Source organism: Amblyomma mixtum, chromosome 1 (assembly GCF_055824585.1).
Source record: "Amblyomma mixtum isolate Tamu chromosome 1, ASM5582458v1, whole genome shotgun sequence".
NCBI lineage: Eukaryota > Metazoa > Arthropoda > Arachnida > Ixodida > Ixodidae > Amblyomma > Amblyomma mixtum.
In genome coordinates this window covers 97697029-97720753 of record NC_143012.1, presented here as the reverse complement: position 1 = coordinate 97720753, position 23725 = coordinate 97697029, and the positions used below count along the sequence as shown (strand labels likewise).

The window sequence follows — 23725 nt, the reverse complement described above, 5'->3', positions numbered from 1 at the left end:
TGTCAGCACTGTAACGCGTCAGAATGCAACTAGGCCGAGGCAACCAGTAGGTTAGTTATTTGTGTTCTTAACTTTAGAACTATTACTGTTAATTTCTTTATTTACTGAGAGCAGTGCAGCCCACCGTAGGTAACGTCCATATCATTTTTTAAAATTTCAAGTATATTCAAATCAATATATATCAATGTTTCAAATTTCAATTATGATCTTTAATTTAGAACTATCACTGCTAATTTCTTTATTTACTGAGAGCAGTGTAGCCCACTGTAAGTAATGTCCATATCGTTTTAAAATTTCAAATATATTCTATTCAATATATATTCAATATATTTCAAATTTCAATTATAATCTTAACTTTAGAACTATTACTGTTAATTCCTTTATTTACTGAGAGCAATGTAGCCCACCGTAAGTAACGTCCATATCATTTTTAAAATTTAAAAAAATGCAGCCGCCCTCGCGCAGTGGCCCGACCCAATAATTTTGTCTATTTAGATGAGTCACGAGCACTGGAGAGGTTGCTTTGCCTGCAAGCTTCTCGAAAGCGCATGCATTTTGGCGCAACGGAGCGAAAATTTAGTGGGCCACAGCGTCGAGGGTAACCGCGTTTTCGAAATTCTAAACTCTGATATGGGTATTACCCACGTTAGGTAGAAAACCAGCTGCTTATTACATAAAAGATATTACTAAATTGGAGCGCATCCAACGCCTTTCTGCAAAATTTATTTTACCTGACGATCGGTCAACTACATCTGTTACCGATATGGTGAGTCATCTCAACTTGGAGCCCCTTCATGTACGCCGTCAACAAGCTGCCAGGTTGAAATTTTTTTATTTGTTCTATCACAACAAATCCGGATCGTCACGTGACACCTACAATTCTGCAGCACCCCATACATCAAGTAGATTAAATCACTTCAAGGTGATACGTCCTTATTTCGCCAGAGTTCGTATTTTCCCCTTACAACGCACCAGTGGAATTGTTTACCACCATTGATAGCGGAATTGTCAGATGTGAAAAGCTTTGCGGAATTGTTACTGCAACACATGTAACCCTCTCCTGCTTGGGCAGAGCTGCTGCCTGCAGTATTTGAAAATAAATAAATAAATAAATAAATGAATAAATAAATAAATAAATAAATACCACGTCTTAGCTGTATTTTAATGTACCACACAGCTGACAATGCTATACCAAAAAGGTGCTCTTTTAACTCACAGAGCATATTTAAAAAAAAAAATTGTGCAAATTCCTAGGTCAAACAACCTGTGTACAGAAGCAGCGAGTGTATGCGCAGCCGACTACATTCTTTGATTGATTATTTGGGGACACTGGCCTGCCTAACACCGAGCGAGAAGCTGTATAACACTAGAAAACACTCCCCGTGGCAGACTAAAACTCCAAGAACAAACTACGGATTCCAAATGATTGCCTTCCAGCTGCCTAAACACCTAAACACGTTACATCATAAAAATATTGACATAATTAGTACGCCGATCCGTGACCTTTGTAAACATTTCCTGTGTTTCAAAGATTAGTCTGGTTTTATAATCTTTTCATTTTTCCTTTTTATTCAATGTTTGCATCAAAAGTTTGTAGTACTATTTTTGTTATTGTGGTACTGTTGCACAATATGTATTCTTTGTTCCCCTGATGCCTTTGTATATGAAGGGGCCGAGGGCTCGTCAAGCCTTGCTGGCTTTTTTCCTCGGCCCTTTTCATCGTTGTGATGAATAAATCTCTATCATTATTATTATTATTATTATTATTATTATTTTGACTATTTCTTAAACAGGCGCGAGACCCACATATAGTGCACATAACGTCAGTAGCAAACGTTAACCGATTAAGAAGATATCGGAAGCGGAATTTCGGGATGAAATAAAAAAATAGAATCATGCCCAAAATTGGGACAAGAATATCTCAGTTTTTTAGGCAGGCGTCAGAGCAGGGTCGTCTCACCTTCCTCCGAGTCCCGGGAAGTGAGGGAACACGGGCGGAAACTGGGGTATCTGCGCCGGGGCGTGGTGGATGGGGCCTGCGTTGGAGAGAGAGAGAAACAAAGCAGGGATTACACACACGAACAGCTTCGTATGGCGTGCTTGACATTGTCTCAGCTGCAATGGCACGGGATTCCCAATTCGATGCTGGCGCCCCGACCTCAACGGGCAACAGGCTTGCCTGGATCGTATAGGCTTCGTTAACGCAGGGAAGCGTGACACGTCTATGTTTTCACTTTTTTGTCGCCGACTTTTCTGTGCCCGCTTTACCCGCGTTTGATTTCTCGTTGTTGCAGATTTGTGTCTGCACATCCGACGTCCCGCCCGCGTAAAACGTCACCAAGATAGTAACGAAGCCCGAGACCTGCACGTCCGTAAAACTTACCAATATGACACATCAAGTCGAGGGTAACCTCGACAAAAACTAACAGTACCCTTGTCTTTGTAAGCGTGCGCAGTATAGATGACCGCGTCGGTAGGAGGACAAGTTACGCGTATTGTTTGTACGAGCTTGGAAAAAGAACAACGTCAAGATGAGAAGGCAGTGCAGTCAAAGAAGAAAATAGACTAAAGCGAATACATGAATTGTGACGGAGTTTTTATGGAAATAAGAGCAGAGAGAATGCGCAGTAAATGTCGCGTGAAGTCCTCCACCTCTCCAAGATACGTGCCTTTTGACAACGTCCGCTCTGTATGCGCGGATCTGCCTGGGTGATTTGCAGCAATAGCATGAACTCCACTCACTCACTCACTCACTCACTCACTCACTCACTCACTCACTCACTCACTCACTCACTCACTCACTCACTCACTCACTCACTCAATCAATCAATCAATCAATCAATCAATCAATCAATCAATTACTAAAGCAGTGGCTCACTCACTCACTCTCACCCGTAAGGCGAAATTTTCTAGGAGAAGGTGCATTCACTCCTATTTCTTTGGACAAAGACAGTTAAAAAAATGCTTTGGGCAAACAGGAGCGACGCCTCTCTCTTTTTTATTTAATGTCGCGTTAGCTTATACAAATGAAGCGAAACATGCGCAAGCGGGAAAGCTAAACTCTAGCTTTCTCCTATTCTCCAATTCAAGCTGTCCGAACTTTGGCCCATCCTGCGAAGCAAACAAGGAGGCGGCGATCATAAGCATGGCTGGTGACCGGAAGAAACAAACCGAAACCTCGGTTGATGGAGTGTTCGAATCACCGGCACTGTCTCGGTCAAAGCGCGAAGCGGACAGCCGGTTGGTGATTGGTGAGAGCTATCTTGGGAGTTCCTAATGCACGGGAACACCGCTAGCCACATCCGCATACTGCCTCAGCGGCGACGGCGCTCGGCTGCTGAGAGAACATTCATGCGAGTGAACAGCACCTGCGGCGGTAGCATTTGTACAAAGGCTAAATACGTTACAGCGTCACTCATAGCCTAGGTGCAGCTTGAAGGCGTTAAACTCCGCATAAGACCTCATCCTCAAACAGTGCGATGACTTTTCCGCATTGCATAAAGCTTTGCAAGGCTGCTTCACCGCAGAACTGGTGTTATTGGGGCAAAGCACAATTTACAGGGACAGCGCACGGGCTACCGTCGATATATGTGCTATTCATTGCAAGTTGCAAGGCTCTTGTGTTTATTCCAGTACGCAATGGCTATGAAGAACATGAAGCAAAGTGAACGTCATTGTTGCTCATAAACTGTGACACGGATTTGATCTTTCTTAGAGCTCGATGAATCTCAACAAAAACAGCGAGCCATTAAGATGAAAAATACAACGGCGAAAAAGACAGCTCGCCAACCTTTCCCTATCTCCCGACTTGCCTACCTGCAAGTTTGCCGGCTGAGCAGAGCCCATATGCACAAAACTACATAGCGGAGCTGTGCAACTTTGCACCAATAACTGTGGCTGTCATTTTTTTTTTACGTGCACTGTGGTTGTCTTGTAGATCTGTTGGCTCGGTAAAACTACCCGCTATTCCATCCCTTTCAATGAGCCAATTTCTTTCACGTTTAGACTACACAATTTTTCTCATTCTTACAGTTCTAAGCCCAAATTTCCCCCCTTTATTTCACTTTTTCCATACCATATACCCTAAAACACAGGTGTTATAGCGGTACGCGGAATGAATAACGTACGAAACCGGCGCGTGCAAACGACACCCTCCGAGCCCGTTCCACTGCTTCAGGCGGATATTCATATTCCGCTTGGGCAAAGCAGGCAGGCAAGCGGCACGGTTAACGAAGCAGAAAGAGAAAGGCGCGCAACCACTTCCGGCCGTTCCGCTCCTGCCGATTGGTCGGCGTGAAACGATGATGACTTCCGCGATGCACCTTTTTCCCTCCTTTCCGTACCAGCGCTCGCGAAACGAGCGTCTCTCTCTCTCTCTCTCTCTTTCTCTGTTTCTATGACACGCTGCCACCCTAAAACTATGCAGCATTGCCGGAGCTATGTCGAGTGAAATTGACAGCAGCAAATGTTCCCTTCAGGAAGAGATTCTTGACAGAGTACTCCAGGTATTTCTGTTGTCGCGACAGAGACGACAGCACATGGCTCATTATTACTGAAAGTGCGACGGAATAGTTAACAATACAGGGAAAAAGAAGCGCGCGACAGCAATGACCACGAATTACCGTTTTTTTTTCAAGTCAAGACAAATACTGTATAACCAGCATAACCAGGCTGGCAACAACAACCACGGTACGACAACCTGCGACACGCTTTTATCTTTAGATGCCGTGTAGATTGCAAAGAAAAAAAAAACATTTGTAAGAAAGGGCTCGCCAGCGTTGTCCTGAAAACTGAAAATTAGTCTTGAGGGAAAAAAAAAATTGCGCAGTATCTGTCTCAAATCTCGGTGGACACCTGAACCGCGCCATAAGGGAAGGGATAGAACCGGTTTATCCCTTTTCTGGCTCGCTGGTTGTTTAGATATTACGCTAGAAACTGAAACGAATTTCGACCCGTCCAGCTCTCTGCATTTATCCAAGTGATCCTTTTGCTACCAGAATTTTTGTGCGTAGCGCGCGTTTTGGTCGCTGATTGCTATCAACACATATACCGTTAAGATGAAAATAAGAACAACTCCCGCTTTAACTGAGAAACCTGCCTGCACCAGGTCAAATTCCATGCTTCCCAAGATTTTCGTCCATGCATAGAGGGTTATTTAGAGACCGGCTTCATCCGAGCCTATTTTCTGCTGTCGTGATTCCTGGGCATCGCATTCAAGGTGACAATCAACTACAGAGAGCTTTGTGAATTCAATCCCGACTGGCTCAGGCAGGCTCTATCTCACGCAGCGATGCACAGTTCTCGCGGGGCACAGCATATATACAGTTAGTTCCCTCCACCGTCGTCGTGGGGCGTTGCGATAGCAGGAATTACGCCGCTCGGCGTCCCTATCGCGATATCCGCAGTGAGAGAAAAGGCGGAACAAAGCTAGCACGGGAAAAAGGAAAGAGAAAGCGATGAAGCCTGCGATAAGCCGAAGGGATGCACGAAAGACAAGAAATGAAGCAAGCACACTGCGAACGGCGACGTAATGCGGAAACAGCTTGTGTGTGCGGGGGGGGGGGGGGGGGGGGGGGGGGGAACGACGCAACGGCCGCTCGGGGCCGCTGGCATCGCGTTCCGCGCTTCCCGTAGGCTATAAAACGAGCGCAGATGTGGCGTGCGTGGAAGCAGGAACGCTGTGTATGACGACGCGTATGCAAGCAGGCGCGGAGAAGAGGGCATAAGCGAGGAAGGAAACAAGCTATATATACAACAAAAAGATGCCAGCCCATAGGAACAGCATGGCGTATAGGCTGCGCCTGGTTCAGGATCCTTTCGATTTCACGGCGCGATGCTTGCTCCACTCTTCGTGCTGTTGGTTCCGTTTGCCCCCTGCCATGCATGCGAGGTGTTCCAGGACTCCGCTGCGTACCTCCCGAGATAGGGTGTACGTATGCGAGTCTGCCGGTTTACGACGATTGCGAAAAGTCCACCTATTCGTTCCCTTTCTGTTGTGCGAGGGAAAATGTACGCTGTCTGAGCACCAGTTGGCTCCACTTTGCCTCCGCTGGAGCCATAGACTGCGTAGGCTTTATGAACTACCTGCCGGCGCTCTATCCATTCGATGCTGCTAACGCTTTCAGAACCACATAGGCGTCCTTTACAGCAGCTGCAATGCATTGCCGGCACCAGTCGACGACAGAGCATTGTCTTAGCTGGCTCATGCGATTGTGAAAGATTGCGGCTGTGTTCTACTTGCACTTTACGCCATGGCCCAACGCCGTCCGAAATTTGTAGTTTCGGCACGATTTACTCCCTGGCGTTATTGCTTGCGTTTCACCTGTCACCGCTCGAACCTAAAGGTACACAGTAGACCACAGCAGCAGTCACCTAATACTTGCTTTACTACTACTACTACTACTACTACTACTACTACTACTACTACTACTACTACTACTACTACTACTACTACTACTACTACTAAGTATAGCAAGTATTAGGTGGCTATCGAAAAAAAAAAGGAATGTGTATGAGCCTGTCGATTTGAATGAATGCGACCACTAGCACTCCCGAGTGGAGAGAATAGAATGAGAGAAAAAGAGAAGTGAGAGCAGAAGAAAATATTTCATGTGGAGCCTAAATTAAAATCAGGTCCAGACATCAGCCCTAAACCAATATTCTCACTTCGTTGTTATCCTCCAGAATACGCATACTTGCCCCGATACCGGCGGCACATCTTCAGTACATTTTTCCCGCTATCCCCATAGAAATGAAATAAGAAAGTTGGGCTAGTTGGCGCTTGGACACTGGCTGCGACACGTTAACTAGCGAGAATAAAATATCAGAAAGAGAAACAGACGGGACGCATGCTGTGTCTCGTCTGCTCCTCTGTCTCTGTCCGCTGTTTTGTTCGCGCTAGTTAACGTGTCGCAGTCAGCGATAGAAAAGACACATATGCGGTGGCGACGCAGTAATCAACTAGACGAAAAAGCTTTCTCCGCAGAGGTTTCAAAAGAAACAGAGGAGGAAAACAAGCCAAACACTACCTCATTTTCGTGACACGCTGGTATGTGCCACTTTGAATGGAAAGAAAAAACAAAAACAAAAATGACGGTCAATTTGCGTAGTTAGGCCATATGAGAACCAGGTGATCTTGCACTTCGGTTTTCACTGCGGTTCCGCTTTTCTGTTACTCTATTGTTCACGGATGGAAGTTCCTCTGATAGAGACAATCACCACTTCCTATGCATGCGGAATGGGTCGTTCTCTACATTCAAAGGTCCCCGGGAGTCTTCGTATCACTCCTGGCGCAGTGGTGCACCGGTTAAGCGATGCTCCATTGGTGCCGATGGCAGGTGCTGACATCGGTGGCACTTGTGAGAACCAGGCTGCTGTTCCCGAGGAACCTTTCGCGATTAATTGAACTGCCACCTGCCGTGGTGGGCAGCCTGCATGCAATCAAGTGGGCAGGTTACCGGGTGTATATATCATCCCCGGGGCCAACAAGCTTTTTTCCCCCTTTCAAGATGAGCTTTTTTCGAAGGGTCTCCTGCCTGTCTAGATATTTTTTCCGTACATGACAGCCAGAGTAAAGAATCATTCATTTATACATCGTCGAGCAACGAAAGACTGACTCAGCTGCTGATGTCGCCACCATCGACGCCGCGATAGTAAAAAAAAACAAAAAAACTGAGGCCCCTCTACAGGTCGTGAAAATCGCCAAAGCCTTTCAGTTTAGCTTGGCGACAAGTTGTGAGACAGAGCATAGTACGCGCAATGTGGGCAAAAGTTTGTGACTGGGTATTTTGGCCGCGTAGGAGAGGTGTTTAATGTGCCTTCCGAGTTCTCGAAGTAACTCATTGCACTCTTGGTTGGTATTATTCTTTTTCTTTGTAAGGAAAACCGCGTTTCTTCCGAGCAGATATAGCGTCTGCGGGTCGTTGCTTACCCATTGCGTTACAAGTCCGCGTCAGAAGCGGTACATGAGCTGCACTGAAATTCTCCGCGACAGAACGGTGCCGAAAATGAAACGACATTCCACCGTCTGAACTGCCGACGGCTCGAAAGCCAGGACCGAGAAGAAGCCCGCCAAGCTTCCAAGGAATGAAAGACAAAAGGGATTCCAGAACGTACGAATTGAAGTTTCCATAAAAGCAATGCAGAAAGAAGAGACGTCAAATACCACTCTCTATTCCTTACCCTCCGAATCATGATCCGAGTCAGCTGCCGTGTGAGATGTGCGAGCTGTATATCTGTACACCTCGCAAAGAAACCAACCGAATGATTTTTTCTTCAGTTTTTTCTTGCTTAAGCCGTTTTTATCAATTTTACTTTCGCTGCTTCGCGGCAGCTCACCTGTTCTCCTGATCGCCTTGCGTTCTTTCACAAGTTTAATTTTTTTTTTTTGAAATTCTTTTCGCAGATTTTTTTTTTTTCGCGCCAAAGGTGCGCGGATCCATCCCCAGTATGGCGATGAACTCGATATCTGCGGACCCGGCATCGTAGGAGCGAAGAAGCCCCATGGCGGGGCTTGCGGGGAATTCCGAGTGAATTTTTCGGCCCGTTGCGTCCCGTCGTCCTCATCGTTTCGCGTGCTCGCCTTTTGACGGGAGCCGCATAGGCAGGTAGAGCGAAGTGAGAAAAAGAAAGGGGATTGGGGGGGGGGGGGGGGGGGGGCGAGGGAGAGCGATAGAAGCCATGAAAGCGTGGCGGACTTAAAAATAAGTGAAAAGATCGAGATGCAGAACGGGAAAGAGAGGAAATGGGGTATTTTTGCGCAAACACTTCACCCGTCACGTCAGGTAGCCCGTACGCTGCAGAGTGAAATGCAATAGGGCTTTAGCAGGGGGAGGGGGTGAGCTCAAACGCGAAGCGTTGGAGAACTATATTTGCTCTCGAGGGAAATGAAAGAAAGGCATTTGAAAACATACCTTTAAGAATGCACAAAAAGGAACGAAGGGAGAAAGTGAACTCGTAGAGGTCTGTGCGAAAAGACTGCTACAAAGGACAGGCTGGCAAGTGATAAAGCTAAAGCGTAGCCGTAAGCTGAGGTGAGTGTCATAAATAGTAATGCGGACATCTATAAGCTCAGCAAAGATACACGGTTGAAGTGCCGCGCTATTGTGTCAGCGACGGCCCGAAGATGGAAGGTACGAGCTCCCCCTTTGAAACGGAGTGTAGGCATTTGCCCAAATGATTGACTATTTTTAAGGCGAAAACCTTTAATGCCTCATCGTTGTCGACAGAAAGTTGTCAGCAGAGGTGTGACGCTTTTGACGGGTGTCCACCGAGATACGTGAGACAGTTGCTGCATAATTTCCTTTCCTCAAATACAATTTTCATTTTCTATTGAAATGCCAGATCAAAATCGGCGATCTGTTGTTCCATTGGCAGATTGGGCGATGTACAGTATCTGAGACTTGCCGCGAGTGCAACTGGCAGGCATATCCTCGCTTCCCTTCGCATCAACATTCCCGCTAATCAGACATCCCTTATAGCTATTCCTCGACACATTCATACCCCCCTCGTTGTGAAACCCCTTCCCCAGAGCGTTCATTCTCAGTACCACATCCCTCGCCGCATGGCTCGCGCTAAGGCCCAACACAAGTATTATGGACAAGCCCAGGACGCCATTTGGGTAGACGCCGCGTGCACAACTCATGAAGCTGTAGCTGTTGGTTACAATCCAGCCCTAGCACAGCCCCTCACAACACCGCCTTCCCTCGGGCTGTACGCCTGAGGAGGCAGAGGAAACCGCCATCGCCCTAGCCCTTGTACATTCCAATGCAAACTACATCTTTAGGGATTCCAAAACGGCTCTGTTCAACTTCGCGAGAGGCAGGATTCACGCCCCTGCTTGGGAGTTGTTGAACTTTCCCCACCAAAAACTTACCACGCAGGGTAGAGCTCCAGTGGGTGCCGGCTCACTCTGAATCCAGGAAACGAGGCTGCCGATAAATTGGCCCGAGGTTTGATTTGCCGGGCTCAGGACGGCCTCCATCCAGGTTTCTCGAGAGAACGGGCGCACACCTTTGCAGAGCTCACGCAAATGCCCCGCTTGGACCGTCGGACTTACCCTCCTCCACACCCCTCCCTTACCCATTCCCAACAGATCCTCTGGAGACGACTCCAGACCCGCTCTCTCTCATCCCCTCAGCTGCTATCCCACTACTGTGGCACCTCCCCTGCATGCACCCTGTGCGGCGACCCTCACGCCACACTCTCCCACATCCTTTTCGGCTGCCCTGCTGATCCTCCCCCGCAGGGACAGCCCGCGTTATCAAGTTGGGAGGACTGGGAGGTCGTGCTCTCGTCTCCGGACCCGCCATCGCAGCTTGCTGCGGTGCTTCGGGGTGCCGACGTCATAGACAAATACCACATGAACGTTCCGACGTAGAGTGTGACCGTGCGGTGGTCCAGGGACCCAAGGGGGGGGGGGGGGGGGGTCTAAACACACTTGCCATAATAAAGTTTTTCTCTCTCTCTCTGGGCGATGTCGCCGGGTCAAGATGGCTACGTGGAGCAGTTCGGACTGCTGCGCCGAAATTGGCGCATTCGACCAGAAGTCGGCCGTTCCAGAGCAGACGACGCGCGCGGGACAGCGCAAGGAAGGCTGCGTACCTTCGGAGCGAAAGCTCTACTCCTCTAGGAAAACTCCCAAGGTCAAATGTGGTGCGCGTGTGACCTTCAGCCGGCGCAGCGGAGGCGTGTCCTGTGACGTCACGCCACGTGACCCGTTGCGGAGAGGCGTCGCAGTTGCGCTCGCTCGGAGCCAAGCTGCTATGGTAACACGTGGTAGCGGGGATTTAACAGCTGCTTCGCCGACGCTGGTCGCTCATCGTCCCTCATAGCCTCAGTCGCTTTGGGACGTTAAACCTCAATAAACCAACCAACCATCATCGTCGCCACGGATGACGCGCGCGCCAATCTGAGCGCGTGAACTCTTCGCCGCAGGCGTCAGGCTAACCATACTTAACAGAGATTTCTCTTATATAACTGGCTCCAAGCCATGCTTAAACCAGACTATCTTTTTTTTTTCCGTCAGCGGTGGGCGAGCGCTGCCAGATAACTCCGGCTGGAGCATAAGTATTCCAAACGCAGATTTAAGGTTGGTGCTCACTGCCGTGTTCAGACGCTCTGCCGCGATGCGGGCGGATCACTCCGGATCCGCGATTGAAACTTGCAGTTGAAATCTTGTTACTGAGTTCTCTTGCTTTTTTTTTCTCCACTGGCATGAAAAAAAAAAACAACAGCTTGGTTGAAAATCTTGGTTATGAGAATGTCCGTGAGCTTCTGGAATGGTTCGTGCTGCTGCGCCTGTTGAGAAAAAGAAAAAAAAAACAAAGCAAAACGGGTGCGAAAGGCTGCTCTAGACGGTTCAGAACTGACAGCGGAGTACGCGACACTCGATCGGTCGTTGTCAGCCGACTCAAGGGTGTCAGCTGGTTTCGTCTTCTAGAACTGGGCGGATATGCACTCGAGACCGCGCGTGTCTTTGACGGTGGAGTAGCGACAGCGAACCTAAAAAGAGTGAAAAAAAATAAACAAACGGCTACATCAGTTCGGAGTACGCTGCTACTTGTGCCGGCTTTGAATCAAGGAGCATTCTTCGCTAACGAAAAAAAGAAATTGTTCGCCGCGGGCCTCACAAAAGCTACGCAGATGATGATGGAAGCTTGCGTTGTGCAAAAAAAGCAAAAAGATACAGCGGGAAAGAGACAGAACGGATGAGGCGGAAGGCGGGTATTTTTTGTTTTTTATCATAGTTGTATCAGCCACCCGTTGCCAGCGAGCTACATGGCTACCACTACTATGTGCCTTGGCAGCACTGTGGATAAAAAAGGGGCAGAAACCACACGCTCAAAGCATTCCGAGCTTGTTGAGCTACAATTTCTCACTAAGTACGCTTCTGGCTGGTAAAGTTGTTTCAATACAAGTAAGCCTACCGAACTGACGGGTACAACTCGATAGGTATTGCTACTAATATTATTTACAGCAAGAATGCGACAGTCACATCCTACGTCGGACATGGAAGTCATAATGTATGACCTTCTTTCCATGCACCTGGGAAGATTACAGTTGCTTACTGAAAACTTTTCCTCGACTTGACGATGAGCAGCGTACTATAGTTGAGGAACCTATCACTTTAGACGAAATTAAATCTGCCATTTCTGACCTCCAGGGTCAGAAATATCCTGGGCCAAATGGTACTGCCAGCGAGTTCTATAAAATTTTTTCCCTTGCCTTACGCCTGTTTTGATGTAGGTTTTTCAGGCACATTATGATGTTGGTTTTTTGCCTCCCACTTTCTATTCCGTGCATACTATATTAATTCCAAAAAGCAAGCACAGATACCAACTGGTTGAAAACAGTTGAAGGGCACCGTCCAGTTTCCCTCTGTAATATAGATTGCAAACTTTTTGCGAAGGTTCTTTGCGGCCTTCTGCAGTTTGTCGTCGCTTACTTCACAGGCTCGCATCAGGTCTGCGGTATCAGAGGCCGAAGTAGCCAAACTCATGTACACCTGGCCAAATCTTTAGCTGGCGTGCGTGACAGCCGCTTTTTGCTTTCTCCTGCACTTTATGACCGACCAAACTTGCGAAAATATCGAATCTACGCACAGGCTCAACAAGCCGGGACTTTATATTCACTCTTCCGCAAGTTTGCTTCGTCGTAAAAACCATGACCAAGCAAAAAGCGGCCGTCACGCACGCCAGCGAAACAAACATTTGGCCAGGTACATACTGCGCGTTCGGTATTGGAGACAGCGTCAGATAAGACTGGACAAGTGGCACTCATTCAGGCTAACCTTGCAAAAACATTTGATAAAGTCTGCTCCGATTTCTTGTTTGCGGTCATTGAGAATGCAAATCTTGTAGATGTCTTGCTGTGCTTTAAGGATCCTATACTAGGCTAATTACCTTAACCAAGAACTAACCAAAGCTATACCTCTGAAATCATCTGTTCGCCAGGGCTGTGGCTGTCCATTATAGTCTTTGTTGTTTGCCCCTATATGATGAACCACTTTGCCTCAGTGTTACTAACAGCGCAACTATCCGTGGTTTCTCCCTGGCACATTGTAAAATTAGGATTTTAGCGTAGGCTGATGGTGTCGCCCTCTTCTGTTCTGACAAAAAAGTGCGTGCTTGAGGCCTTACATCTGGCTCACCAATTTTACGAGGTATCAGGTGCGTCTCTGAATTAATACTCCGTCTCATACACCACGTGCAACGCTACGAAAGAAAGGGAAGTAGTCCGCATGATCAAATAGAGGGAGGTGTGCTACTCCGCGCTTATTTTGTGGCCGATTGAGGCTGATGATGATGATGATGATGCAGAGACACGAGAAAGCGATAGCGTGTTGTCAGCAACACGCTATCGCTACACGCAACACGCATTCAATCAAGCTCGCGGCAAATGTGTCATGTTATAAGCCTGCAGACAAAGAATTTACTATTTATTGCTCATCACAAGGTACGCACTACTTTTGGTCGCGGATGTAGGCAACGCGAACAAGAGCGCTAGCTTTGACAGCATTGCACCTGGTGTATCAAAACGGAGTATAGATAAATCCAAGGGATTTTGTGTGGGTCATTGGGGCGCGGCCAAGTCATTTTGGCGGCACAAGTTGGGAGTGTGGCGCCCTTCAGTTAATATAGGGGTTCCTCTTGACCATATTCGTAACAGTCGAGCCTATACAGGGGTTCACAGATAACGCCCATGACGTGACAAATCCAGGCTTGATAGGTAAGGAACTGTCAGTGTTTGCTAGAGCCCAAATGTGCTCTTTCCTTATTTCCTCATTTGCACAACTTGCCCACGTCCTGCAGGTTCTACACTTAAAAGGGACATAGAAATCGCACCCTCCAGTATCCGTTTTTTGCATGTTCAGAAAAACTGTGTTGTGCCATGTGATATATTTATGCTGATGAGGCTATTTAGTCTCTGGAAGAACCGCATCATGGACCGCCAGGCCGAATCGCCCCGGTCATCAGAATCTTTGTTCCGTGAGCAGTGGGCTTTGGTGCGGGGAGTATATTGGTCTATTGGGGTTTAACGTCACAATGACACTGAGGCTATGAGGGACGCCGTAGTGAAGGGCTCCGGAAATTCCGACCACCTGGGGTTCTTTAACGTGCACTGACATCGCGCAGCACACGGGCCTCTAGAATTTCGCCTTCATCGAAATTCGGCCGCCGCGGCCGGGATCGAACCCGCGTCTTTCGGGCCAGCAGCCGAGCGCCGTAACCACTGAGCCACCGCGGCGGTTTTTGCCTGCTCAGAAAAACTGTTCTGCCATGTGATCTATTTATGCTGATGAGACTATTTAGTCTCTGGAAGAACCGCACATGGACTGCCAGGCCGAATTATCGCGGTCATCGAAATATTTGTTCCGTGAGCACTGCGCTTTGGTGGGGCTAGTACTGCGGCCCTGCAAGAGCCGCCTAGCTGGCTACCCTGTCTAAATGCATGTGTGTGCATCCCACATGTTTGGGAAGGTGGGGACCTGCGGGGGTATGGTGGGCTCGTAATACGCAGCCTGGTTCTCTGTGGCACGAGCACATTCAGATTTTCCTTAGCGGCAATTTTTCCATGCAATAAAGAAAAAAAAAAACTGCGGCGATAGCCAAGCGCTCTCACCCAGCGGCCCGCGAATCTTATCTGTTAGCACCGCTGTGGGTTCGACTCCAGGTCGTGGATATAGATTCGATTTGTTTTCTAACTTCCTTAGCGTGGCGTCTCTGTTGCTAAGCAACGGCACAAGATCCACAGGTCGAACGGCACAAGATGGAAAGATGACAAGATTCTTGGTCGGTGTTGGTGAGCGTATGAGTGCTTCGCACTAGAATTTGAGTTCTTGGAACGTGGCAAACCAGCAACGGTTTTAGCCATCCCTTGATGCTAGCATGGTAGACCACGCTTGTCGCTTTCATCTTTTTCAGCGTGCACTGTTGCGATGCACTTCAGCACATGTCTGAAGTCGTGAAGTAGTGCATCGAGCGCTTGCATTGAACAGAGCCGATACAGGTAAAGGCTGCAGAAAGTTGAGTTACAGGTATTGTTCTCGAATATCGAACAATAGCTAAAAAAAGGGGGGGGGGGGGGGGGGGGCAATGCATTCTGCGCTGACTATCGCAAACGGCCAAGGTGTTGAAAACAACCCAAGGAGTCGAAGCGTATAGTGCAGAATTAAAGGCAGGCGACCAGAGATTAGCGCGACTCCATGATCATGACCATTACTCCATGATGATTACACTCCGTCGCAACGACTATGGCGTGCTGCAATTACGATCATTCTCACTGAACACGCCAGCAAGGAATAATAAGTTCCCCCGACGCGTGCTAGCGCATCAGCTGAGGCGCGAGCACACACTACGTCATTTCCGGTTGCCTGACCGCTCCGCTCTGATTGGCAGGGAAGCAGAGGTTCTCCCCACTCTTACCTTCAACAAAAAAGAAAGAAAAAGAAAGCGGCCCTGGGAGCAGGGGATTGGATAGGAGAAAAGGACGTGATTAGCCAGGTGCTAAATTATCCATCGCTTATATGGCTCCAAACGAAAGCGTGCAGTGTCTTAGAAGCTATAGCTGGCGCCGGTTAAAGGAGGGTCAGAATTACCAAAGTTGTGCGCGCAAGCGGGCAAGAGCTATTGCTGATTGGCGAATCAGCGCCACTGGTGGCCTATAGCGATAGACAATAAGGCAGCAACCATGACAAAGCGCCTGTCAATTAGAGATTGGCTGTTATAAGGTTTGATTTATTGGGGTTTAACGACTCAGGCTATGAGGGACGCAGCTGTTATAAGAATATTGATAAGGACTAATGGTGGTTGACTGGTACCGGTAGATTAACTCGTTCTCATTACAAATACCTTAGTTTCACTGAAAACAGAGCATTGAAGGTCAAAAAACGAAACTAATATAGATTCCGCCGCCACCGGCAGCTTTCGCAAACTGCGGTAACGTCAAGATAGTTTTGACGCGTGTCCTTCAGTCCAGGCTACAGTTCTATTTACTTTCGAACGGTGATTACTAAGTCATTCGTGAAGCTGACGAATGTCAATCGAGTGGTGGAGAAAACAAACAAACCTATATTTAAATACATGTTCGGTAGAGCCTGGTGATCGATTTTTGGCACCCTTCGCAGTGGCTCAGTGGGCAGGGCGCTCGGGCTATTGAGCAGGAGTTCCCGGGTTCGAACCTTGGCCGCGGTGGCCGGGTTTTAAACGAGGAAAAACGCAAAAGGCGCCCGTGTGCTGTGCGATGTCAGTGCACGTTAAAGATCCCCAGGTGGCCGAAATTATTCTGGATACCACCACTACGGCACCTCTTTCTTCCTTTCACTCCCACCTTCCCCCCTTTCGTTACGGCGCGGTTAACCGCTGAGATATGAAACACGTATATATACTGCGTCATTTCCTTTCCTCAGAAACCTCTTTTCTTTCAATTTCATTTTTGGTAAAAACAAAACTGGAAGGAGTTCTCAGCATCCCTTTAAGTGTATGACACCTCTATATAGTCGGCAGCGGTGCCTGGGATAATACAGAGATGTTATTCCAATCACATCCTATATCAACCATTGTCTCCTTTGCCACTGGCTCACAAGCGATCGCGCAAACCACTAATCTCCACTGCCTCCTAGCGGCAAAGATGCGGACGACAAAGATGGAAATAAGGATGCATGCAAATGACTCTCTGTACAACACTGATCCTGATACAAGCATAGGGTCCACTGCAGTGCACGGTTTTAAGGCGAGACGCATCACGGGCGTTCACGGCATCGCTTCCTCGCCGCAAGGGAAGGCGCCTTGTGCCGGAGAGCAGATATAGCAGCCCTGAGCGCTCGCTGTCGGCGATGGTGCTTTATGGTTCTAGGCTCTTAGCCACCCCAATGATCCGGGGAGAGGATGAGGAGGCATCCGGGGAAAGAGCGTACCGTGAAGAGAGGCTATGGTCGTCGCTTGGGCGAGCACGGCGCCATATATGTGCTGTGCTGCTCATTTAGCTCACGAGGCGATTGCTGTACGCGAGTTCGTAGTTCGGCTTTCTTTTTGTTTTGCTATACCTGCATTAGTGAGCCCTCGTTCCACCCGGAACTTTATCTGCTGCCGACAACCAGCGTTAGGCATGCAAACTTCCAGGGTCGATAATGCATTAGAGTAGGTACAGGCAGCACAGCAGGGCTGCACTCTGACGACGAAAAATATTACGCAACGTTATACGCTGTGCTCTGTAAGTCGCTAAACTGAGCGAAGCTATCGCAGCGCCCCCTGGTCTCTACTATGCCTCACATCGCTCCTTATGCCTTGTGCCTTGACGTCACTACACTGTTATGTTCACATCGCTTGGTTCATGCGGCGTACACCTGCGCCTATACACGCACCTATGGAGACTCAGTCGCGTCTTCCATACAGTTGTGAAGCAAGTAAGACGTAGAGACCTGTGCGCGCGTTCAATGGTAGACAGAGAGCAAGGAGATAGGCTTTTCAGTACACATCTACCCTTCCAGCGGAGAATTCGCAATGCATGCGCGTTGCCTCCTCGACTGTGAGCACCTCCCCTGCCTCACCTGTACCCACCATGCAAGTGATATGCTATCGCTGCGTAAGTCGTTTAGCGGATACTAAAGGGGAATACTACGTCAGGCTAGACTGGTAGGTTATAGCAAATACGTCATTTTTACAAGAAAAGAAACATTCATAAGCCAGAAAAAAAGCTATGTAAAGCGAAGTACACGTGGCTGGTTCTTGGTTTTATGCATTTCGACGTCCTAGAACGACTCAGGAAACGAAGGAGGACGCAGTGGAGGTCTCCGGAATAATTTCGACCACCTGGGGATGTTCGACGTGCACTCGAGCTGAGCTACTAGTAGAAGCATTTTGCCTCCATAGAAATTCGACCGCCACGGCCAGGATCGAGCCTGCGTCTTTCGGTAGCCGAGCACCGTAAGGCGCCGCGTGATGATTCGTATACAACTACAGCAAGTCAGGTATTTATGACCTTTGCCGAGCGACGCTATTTTGCCGGCAATAGGCGATTACCGTCGAAATAGGGGAAGCAGCGCGGCGACCGCAGCCAAGAATGCCGAGAGTCTGATAATTAGAACTTTACTCGCCGCGGTGGCTCAGTAGTTTGTGCGCTCGGCTACTAAGCCGGAGTTCCCGGGTTCGAACCCGACCGCGGCGGCAGCGTTTCGACGAAGGCGAAACCCAAAGGCGCCCGTGTGCTGTGCGATGTCAACATTATTACGGAGCCCTCCACTCCGGCACCTGTTTCTCTCTTTCTCCGTTCACTCCCACCTTCCTCCTTTACTTCGCGGCTCGGCTGTCCAAGGAGAGTTAGGATAATTACTGTGCCATTTCCTTTCCTCGAAAACCAATTTTCAAAACAGACGATACAGAAAGGCTCAACGCAAAAGCGAAAATCCAGGGAATGAATTTAGTCGGCTTCACCAATAACGCTTGACGATGTCAATTCAGTTTTCGTCGCAGCTTCGGGGACGGAGCGGTGAAGTAGCCAGAAAAAACGCAGCAACTGCGTCGACAACACGGTTATAAATTGTGCCCGGCTCGGCGCGGGGGCTTTAAGATCTCACGACAGCGAACAATCCGTACCAACCGGTTCATACGCGAACGCCTGAAAAAACGCTCGCTTCGTTGTCACCCCAGAAACCGATGATTTCGATCTGCCAGAAAACACGCTTGAATCATGTTTCTGACTGTGAGAGGCCAACGCAACTGAGACGCGCCCATTGGCTCTCACCATAAGCGCTCGCTGCAAGGACCGACCAGCCCGCATACATCATAGTCGGGCTGCCCTAACAAGCTGTCAGAAAACCCCACACCGCCTCTTTCTTCATTCCATTTTCTTTTTTCAATTACACTACCGAAATCGCGAGAGTCTCGTAGATCACGTTTCTTTTTTTCTCTTCTTTCTGGTCGCTGTTCTCGGACTGTATTAAGAGGCCGGTCTTTTTTTTCCTTTCCCTCTCTCCTGCTATGCGGAGACAGACATCGTTCGAGAGCCCGACGCCAACGCGTTCCTTTCAGTTCTACCGGGCGCAGCAAGTGTGGGGCTGTCGATCGATCTTTTCGCGGCCGCAGCACGGTGCGCCCCCATACCTCACGTGTTGCATTGGCGCCGAAGACGCCTGATTTATGCGCATAGATTACCGGAGCCCCGAAGAAAGAGATGGAATGGGTGGCGCTTTGCCCATAGATCCCTATAGAACTGCGGAGATGCTATAGCCCTTGTTTTTTGTTTTTCTTTAGCGCTTTCGTCTCTCCATAGCTCCAGCTGTTCCCGTGTGCACGGGAGACCTCTGGGGACGCACTTATTGTCAGGTGTATGCGCGCTCGGGCCGGTTCGGGCTTTTTTTCCTGCCCCCTCGGCTGTGTTTGCCGGCTGCGGGGAGAGGGATGAGTCATCCGCCATTATAGAGTGTCGGTGTCTATTATGCGCGGCTGTAGAATAGCCTGCCGGCCACGCACGGATACGATGGGGGCATCGGAACTGCAGAAGACACGCGCCGTTGGGAGTCACGACCGAGTGAAAGGAAGAGCAGACGATAGGGGCATCATGCGCCAATTATTTGAAGTAAAACAATATTATTGCTATTAATGAGATAGGGCTACATGCCTCATCGGAGAAAAAAAATGGCGGCATCCGGCGTCGCCTGTCACAAAGTCGCTGATTGGCTGGAGGGAAGCGACATCACCAGTGACGTCATCACATGGGAGCAATCCCATTGGCTGGCAGGACGTAACGTCGACAGGCTGGCACTGACGTCAAAAGAGCGGACAATGTCCATTGGCTGGAGGGAAAGTGACGTCCCCAGAGCAGGCTATCGCACTGCCATGATATAAGGTAATTAGTTATCACTATTAATTTTTAAATAGTCATTTTGGAGTGGACCAATGAAGTAGGACGCTACGAAGGACGACAGATCGGCGCAATGAAATGAACATCTTTTTTTTATGTTCATTTCTTTACTACGTTGCATAGTCGTTGGAACTTTTCGTGCCCAAGTGTTGAATTTTTGGTTGAACCTAGGTTGTTTCATTGTTTGGAAACGTTTTTCATATTTTGAGCTTCTTCTCAGGGAAAATAAGTTTTATTACATTGCCACAGCCTGGCTACTGGCTGTCATCCTCCTGGGTCGAATTAAGTCTACTATCCCTTCCAGCCATATGAGCTCTTCCCCGAAGTTATGCGAAGAAACTGCAACTAAACCGAATTGAGAAGATAGACAAAAACAACAAAAGCGGCAGCACACTGCAGAGTATAGGACTCAGGAAGGCAGGAGAGAAAAGAGCTAATCGCATCTCTTGGTTGGTTGGTTTATGGGGTTTAACCTCCCAAAGCGACTCAAGCTATGAGAGACGCCGTACTGAAGGGCTCCGGAAATTTCGACCACCTGGGGTTCTTTAACGTGCACTGACACCGCACAGTACACGGGCCTCTAGAATTTCTCCTCCAAAGAAATTCCAGCCGCCGCGGCCGGGATTGAACCCGCGTCTTTCGGGTCAGCAGCCGAGCACCATAACTACTGAGCCACCGCGGCGGCTCCTAATCGCATCTCTCTTTTGAGGCCATGTGCCTATAATGCTCCGTTACCCATGGCTATGAATCCCAAATCAATCACCCCCGAAGCACCTATGGCGACATCCATGCGAAGGTTGAAGGGGGAGAAATGAAGACCACGCAAAGTGTGAGTAAAGCTGCCAGCCAAATAGTGTGGGACGCCGCCCGCGGGCTTCAAAACAAGCGCAGCGATCTTTTCTTTTCTTCTGATGATTTAACATCTCTCTGCGTAACCGCAAATCTGTGGCTTCAGAATCTGTCTCAGTGGCTTCACGCTAGTCAACTTAATTTAAACGTGAAAAAAAAATTATTATATTTGGTCCTAAAAATAAGCGGACCAATCTTGCGTATACACTGAAATTCAACCTGCATACATTAGAAAGAGTATCCGAGCATAAATTCTTAGGGGTAAAATTTTATGAAAACCTTCACTGGTCCGACCATGTGCCCATGTGAATTCAGTAAAAAGTAGTATTGCTCAAATGCTAGAGATGCTGAACAGAATTCAAGCTTACCTTCCAAAAAACCTAAAACGCCAGCTATATTTCGCCTTAATTCATTCCTGGTTGACTTACTGTCTACTTGTATGAGATGTAACTTCAAAACCTATCCTTAATAAATTATATCTGATGCAAAAGAAAGGTTTAAGATTTATTCATGGCCTATCGTCTGATGAACACGTGACTGAATTTTTTGTAAAAGATGGTATATTGAAACTTGAAGCCTTGTATTACCAGCGGCTTTCCGAAGCTATCTATCTAGAGGTGAAAGCAAATAGCGAACTTTTCGTTTCTACTTACACTAAGAATTTACCTTATTACACGTTCAGACACCACTCCTTTTGTAAACCTTTCATTAGAACGAATTATGGTATGTAACTGCTCAACTAGCAAATTCCTAACTGCTTGAATCTTTTCCCGCCTTTAATCGAAATCATTAATTGTTGTTCTTCCCTGATTTCCTTCAGGAAAAAGGGGAAAATTTATTTTCTGTATAACTTGTAAGCATATCTACAGGATTTGGTTAGTGACGCTGCTTGCGAAAAGCATATCATAATCCAGTGTTGTCCTGTGATTTTATTATTTTCCACTGCGTGAGTTTATGCCCACTGATCGGTTCTGTATTTTATTATTCAACTTATTCTGTCTATTTATTTTGTGCTTAGGTTACACAATTGTATAATTTACTACTTAGTGCTGGCTTCAATCCTGCTCTTTCTAATTTCCTCTGTAATCGGCACATTGCCTCTGTTCATGTGCAAGTTTGCTTTATTTGCAGTCATTCCTATGTGTGTGCTGTTTGTGATGCAAGCTTTGCAGGGACATTGGCCCAGTCAGGCGTTCATTGCTATCGCCTTTTGCCTCTGCCCCTTGGCACTACTTCTGTACTGTCTTAAGCACAATAAACAAACAAACAAACAAACAAGTACGGACGGAGATCTGCCGGCTAAGGGTCACCGCTGAGCTAGACGGCGGCGCGCAAATCACCGATGGCTCCTTGTCGGCAAGAACGCGAAACAACTGGATGCGCTAAGATTGCGCTTCGGTGAATGTGCTTTTGCCTTAGCGGCGTCACTTTCAGCGGTATATGTGACCCTTATTCTGGGCAGCAGTTCATAACAGGGCAATAACTGGGGCTAGTTGGTGGTTCATGGTACAGATATCGCTCCCGACGGATACTGAGAACACGAGATGGTTGGTCAAGTGTTAAAGGGCCACTGACCAGGGTCCGGACAGTGAAAAACAAGCCCTCTGCATAGATGAGATATCGAAGATAACCTCTGCAAAATACTAGAGCCATGTGCGCCCCGAAAAGGTGCGAAAATTCAAATCAAAGCCCGCTCATTCTTTCCTTCAACAAAAACGTCTCCGCCCCACTACTCTGAACCCCCTTGACGTCATGGGGGTTACTTTCGCTAAAGGCACTCCATTGGTGCATCGTTCTGACGGGCGGGAGAAGGTTGGGCGTAGCCTTGGCGTCGCGTCGTCTGCGCAACGCTCTCCGCAGCGCCTTCTGATTTGGCACATGCCTACAAACCTGCATGAAGGAATAACAACAACAACAAAAAACTACGGAGGGAGCGTACCGCGACAGCCTTGAACCTTAGCCATAAAAAGTAAAAAATAGTAAAACTGAGTGAGTGAGTTCGCCCCCCCCCCCCCCCCCCCCACCGTGATCACGTCACGAGACGCTCTGCATGCGCGCCCCCTTCTCAGTTTCTTTTTCTTCTATGCAAGTCCCCCAAAACAAGGTTTTAATTACTAGTGCAGCTGAGCCTTTCCCTCGCTCGCCCACTTGACCGCTCCGCACACACACCGCTTATCCTTCGTGCATCTTGCGTACGCCTTGACTCCAATGAATGACATGGGCTCTGGAGCGGAGAAAAGACACAAACACACAGAACACAAACACGCATGGAGAAAAGCAGAATGGGCGGTTGCCGGGTCCGCGCTTCGCCGTGTGTTTCGAACACAACCGACTTCCGCCCCTCAGCTCGTGAAACGGTGGGGAGGCCTAAAAAAAAATGAAAAGGTGGCTCGCTAACTGGGAATGACAAACAGATATATGAAAGGATGCGCCCACTAACAAGTCTAGCGGCGAAACACCGCGAGGAGACCCAAAGAGCAAAACAGAGAGGGTGTTAAGAAACCCGCAGAGTCCCCCCCCCCCCCCTCCCCTCGAATAGACCACGTAGCAAAAACCAAGAAAAGAATTGTATTGAAGGCGGGGCCATGACGTAGACATGTGAGGCACTCCACAGACACCACGCCTCCGGCTTACACCGGAGAACGAAGGGGTGATTTTGCCTTGCCGAGCCTACTGGACGAGGAGCGGGAGAGAAAAATCTCGAGGAGGGAACGGAAGGAGAGGAGGCTCGCTCCGAGAGGGGTAGAGAGTGTTTTCGACCAGAGGGTGGTCACGGTAGGTTTCTAAAATTCAGGGGGGCACTTTGTCGACCTAAAGTGCGGTGAGGCGAAAGCCTCAAGCGCGGTGTTGCTGCTTGCGTCACTGCTGTGTGGTTAAGACCTTAAGCTTCGGCTCTAAGAGTAGAACGCGACAGCGTCTTGCAACGCTGCCAGGGAGTCCCCAGAACGCCATCGCCCGTTCGGTTCTGCGCTTTGCTCGTCGGTGAATTGGTTTTTGAGGAAAGGAAATGTATCTG

The 23725-nt window shown here is 48.4% G+C and overlaps 1 protein-coding gene across 3 annotated transcripts in view; it reads right to left on the bottom strand.

Moving 5' to 3' along the window:
• LOC149367277 (tyrosine-protein kinase transmembrane receptor Ror-like) overlaps positions 1 to 23725 on the bottom strand; it is a 368881-nt gene that overhangs the window by 51290 nt on the left and 293866 nt on the right. For all 3 annotated transcript variants that reach the window (XM_089554884.1, XM_089554890.1, XM_089554896.1), the window contains one exon: positions 1961 to 2036. In XM_089554884.1, coding sequence (XP_089411010.1) covers positions 1961 to 2036 — 76 coding nt within the window. The remainder of the gene's footprint in view (positions 1 to 1960; positions 2037 to 23725) is intronic.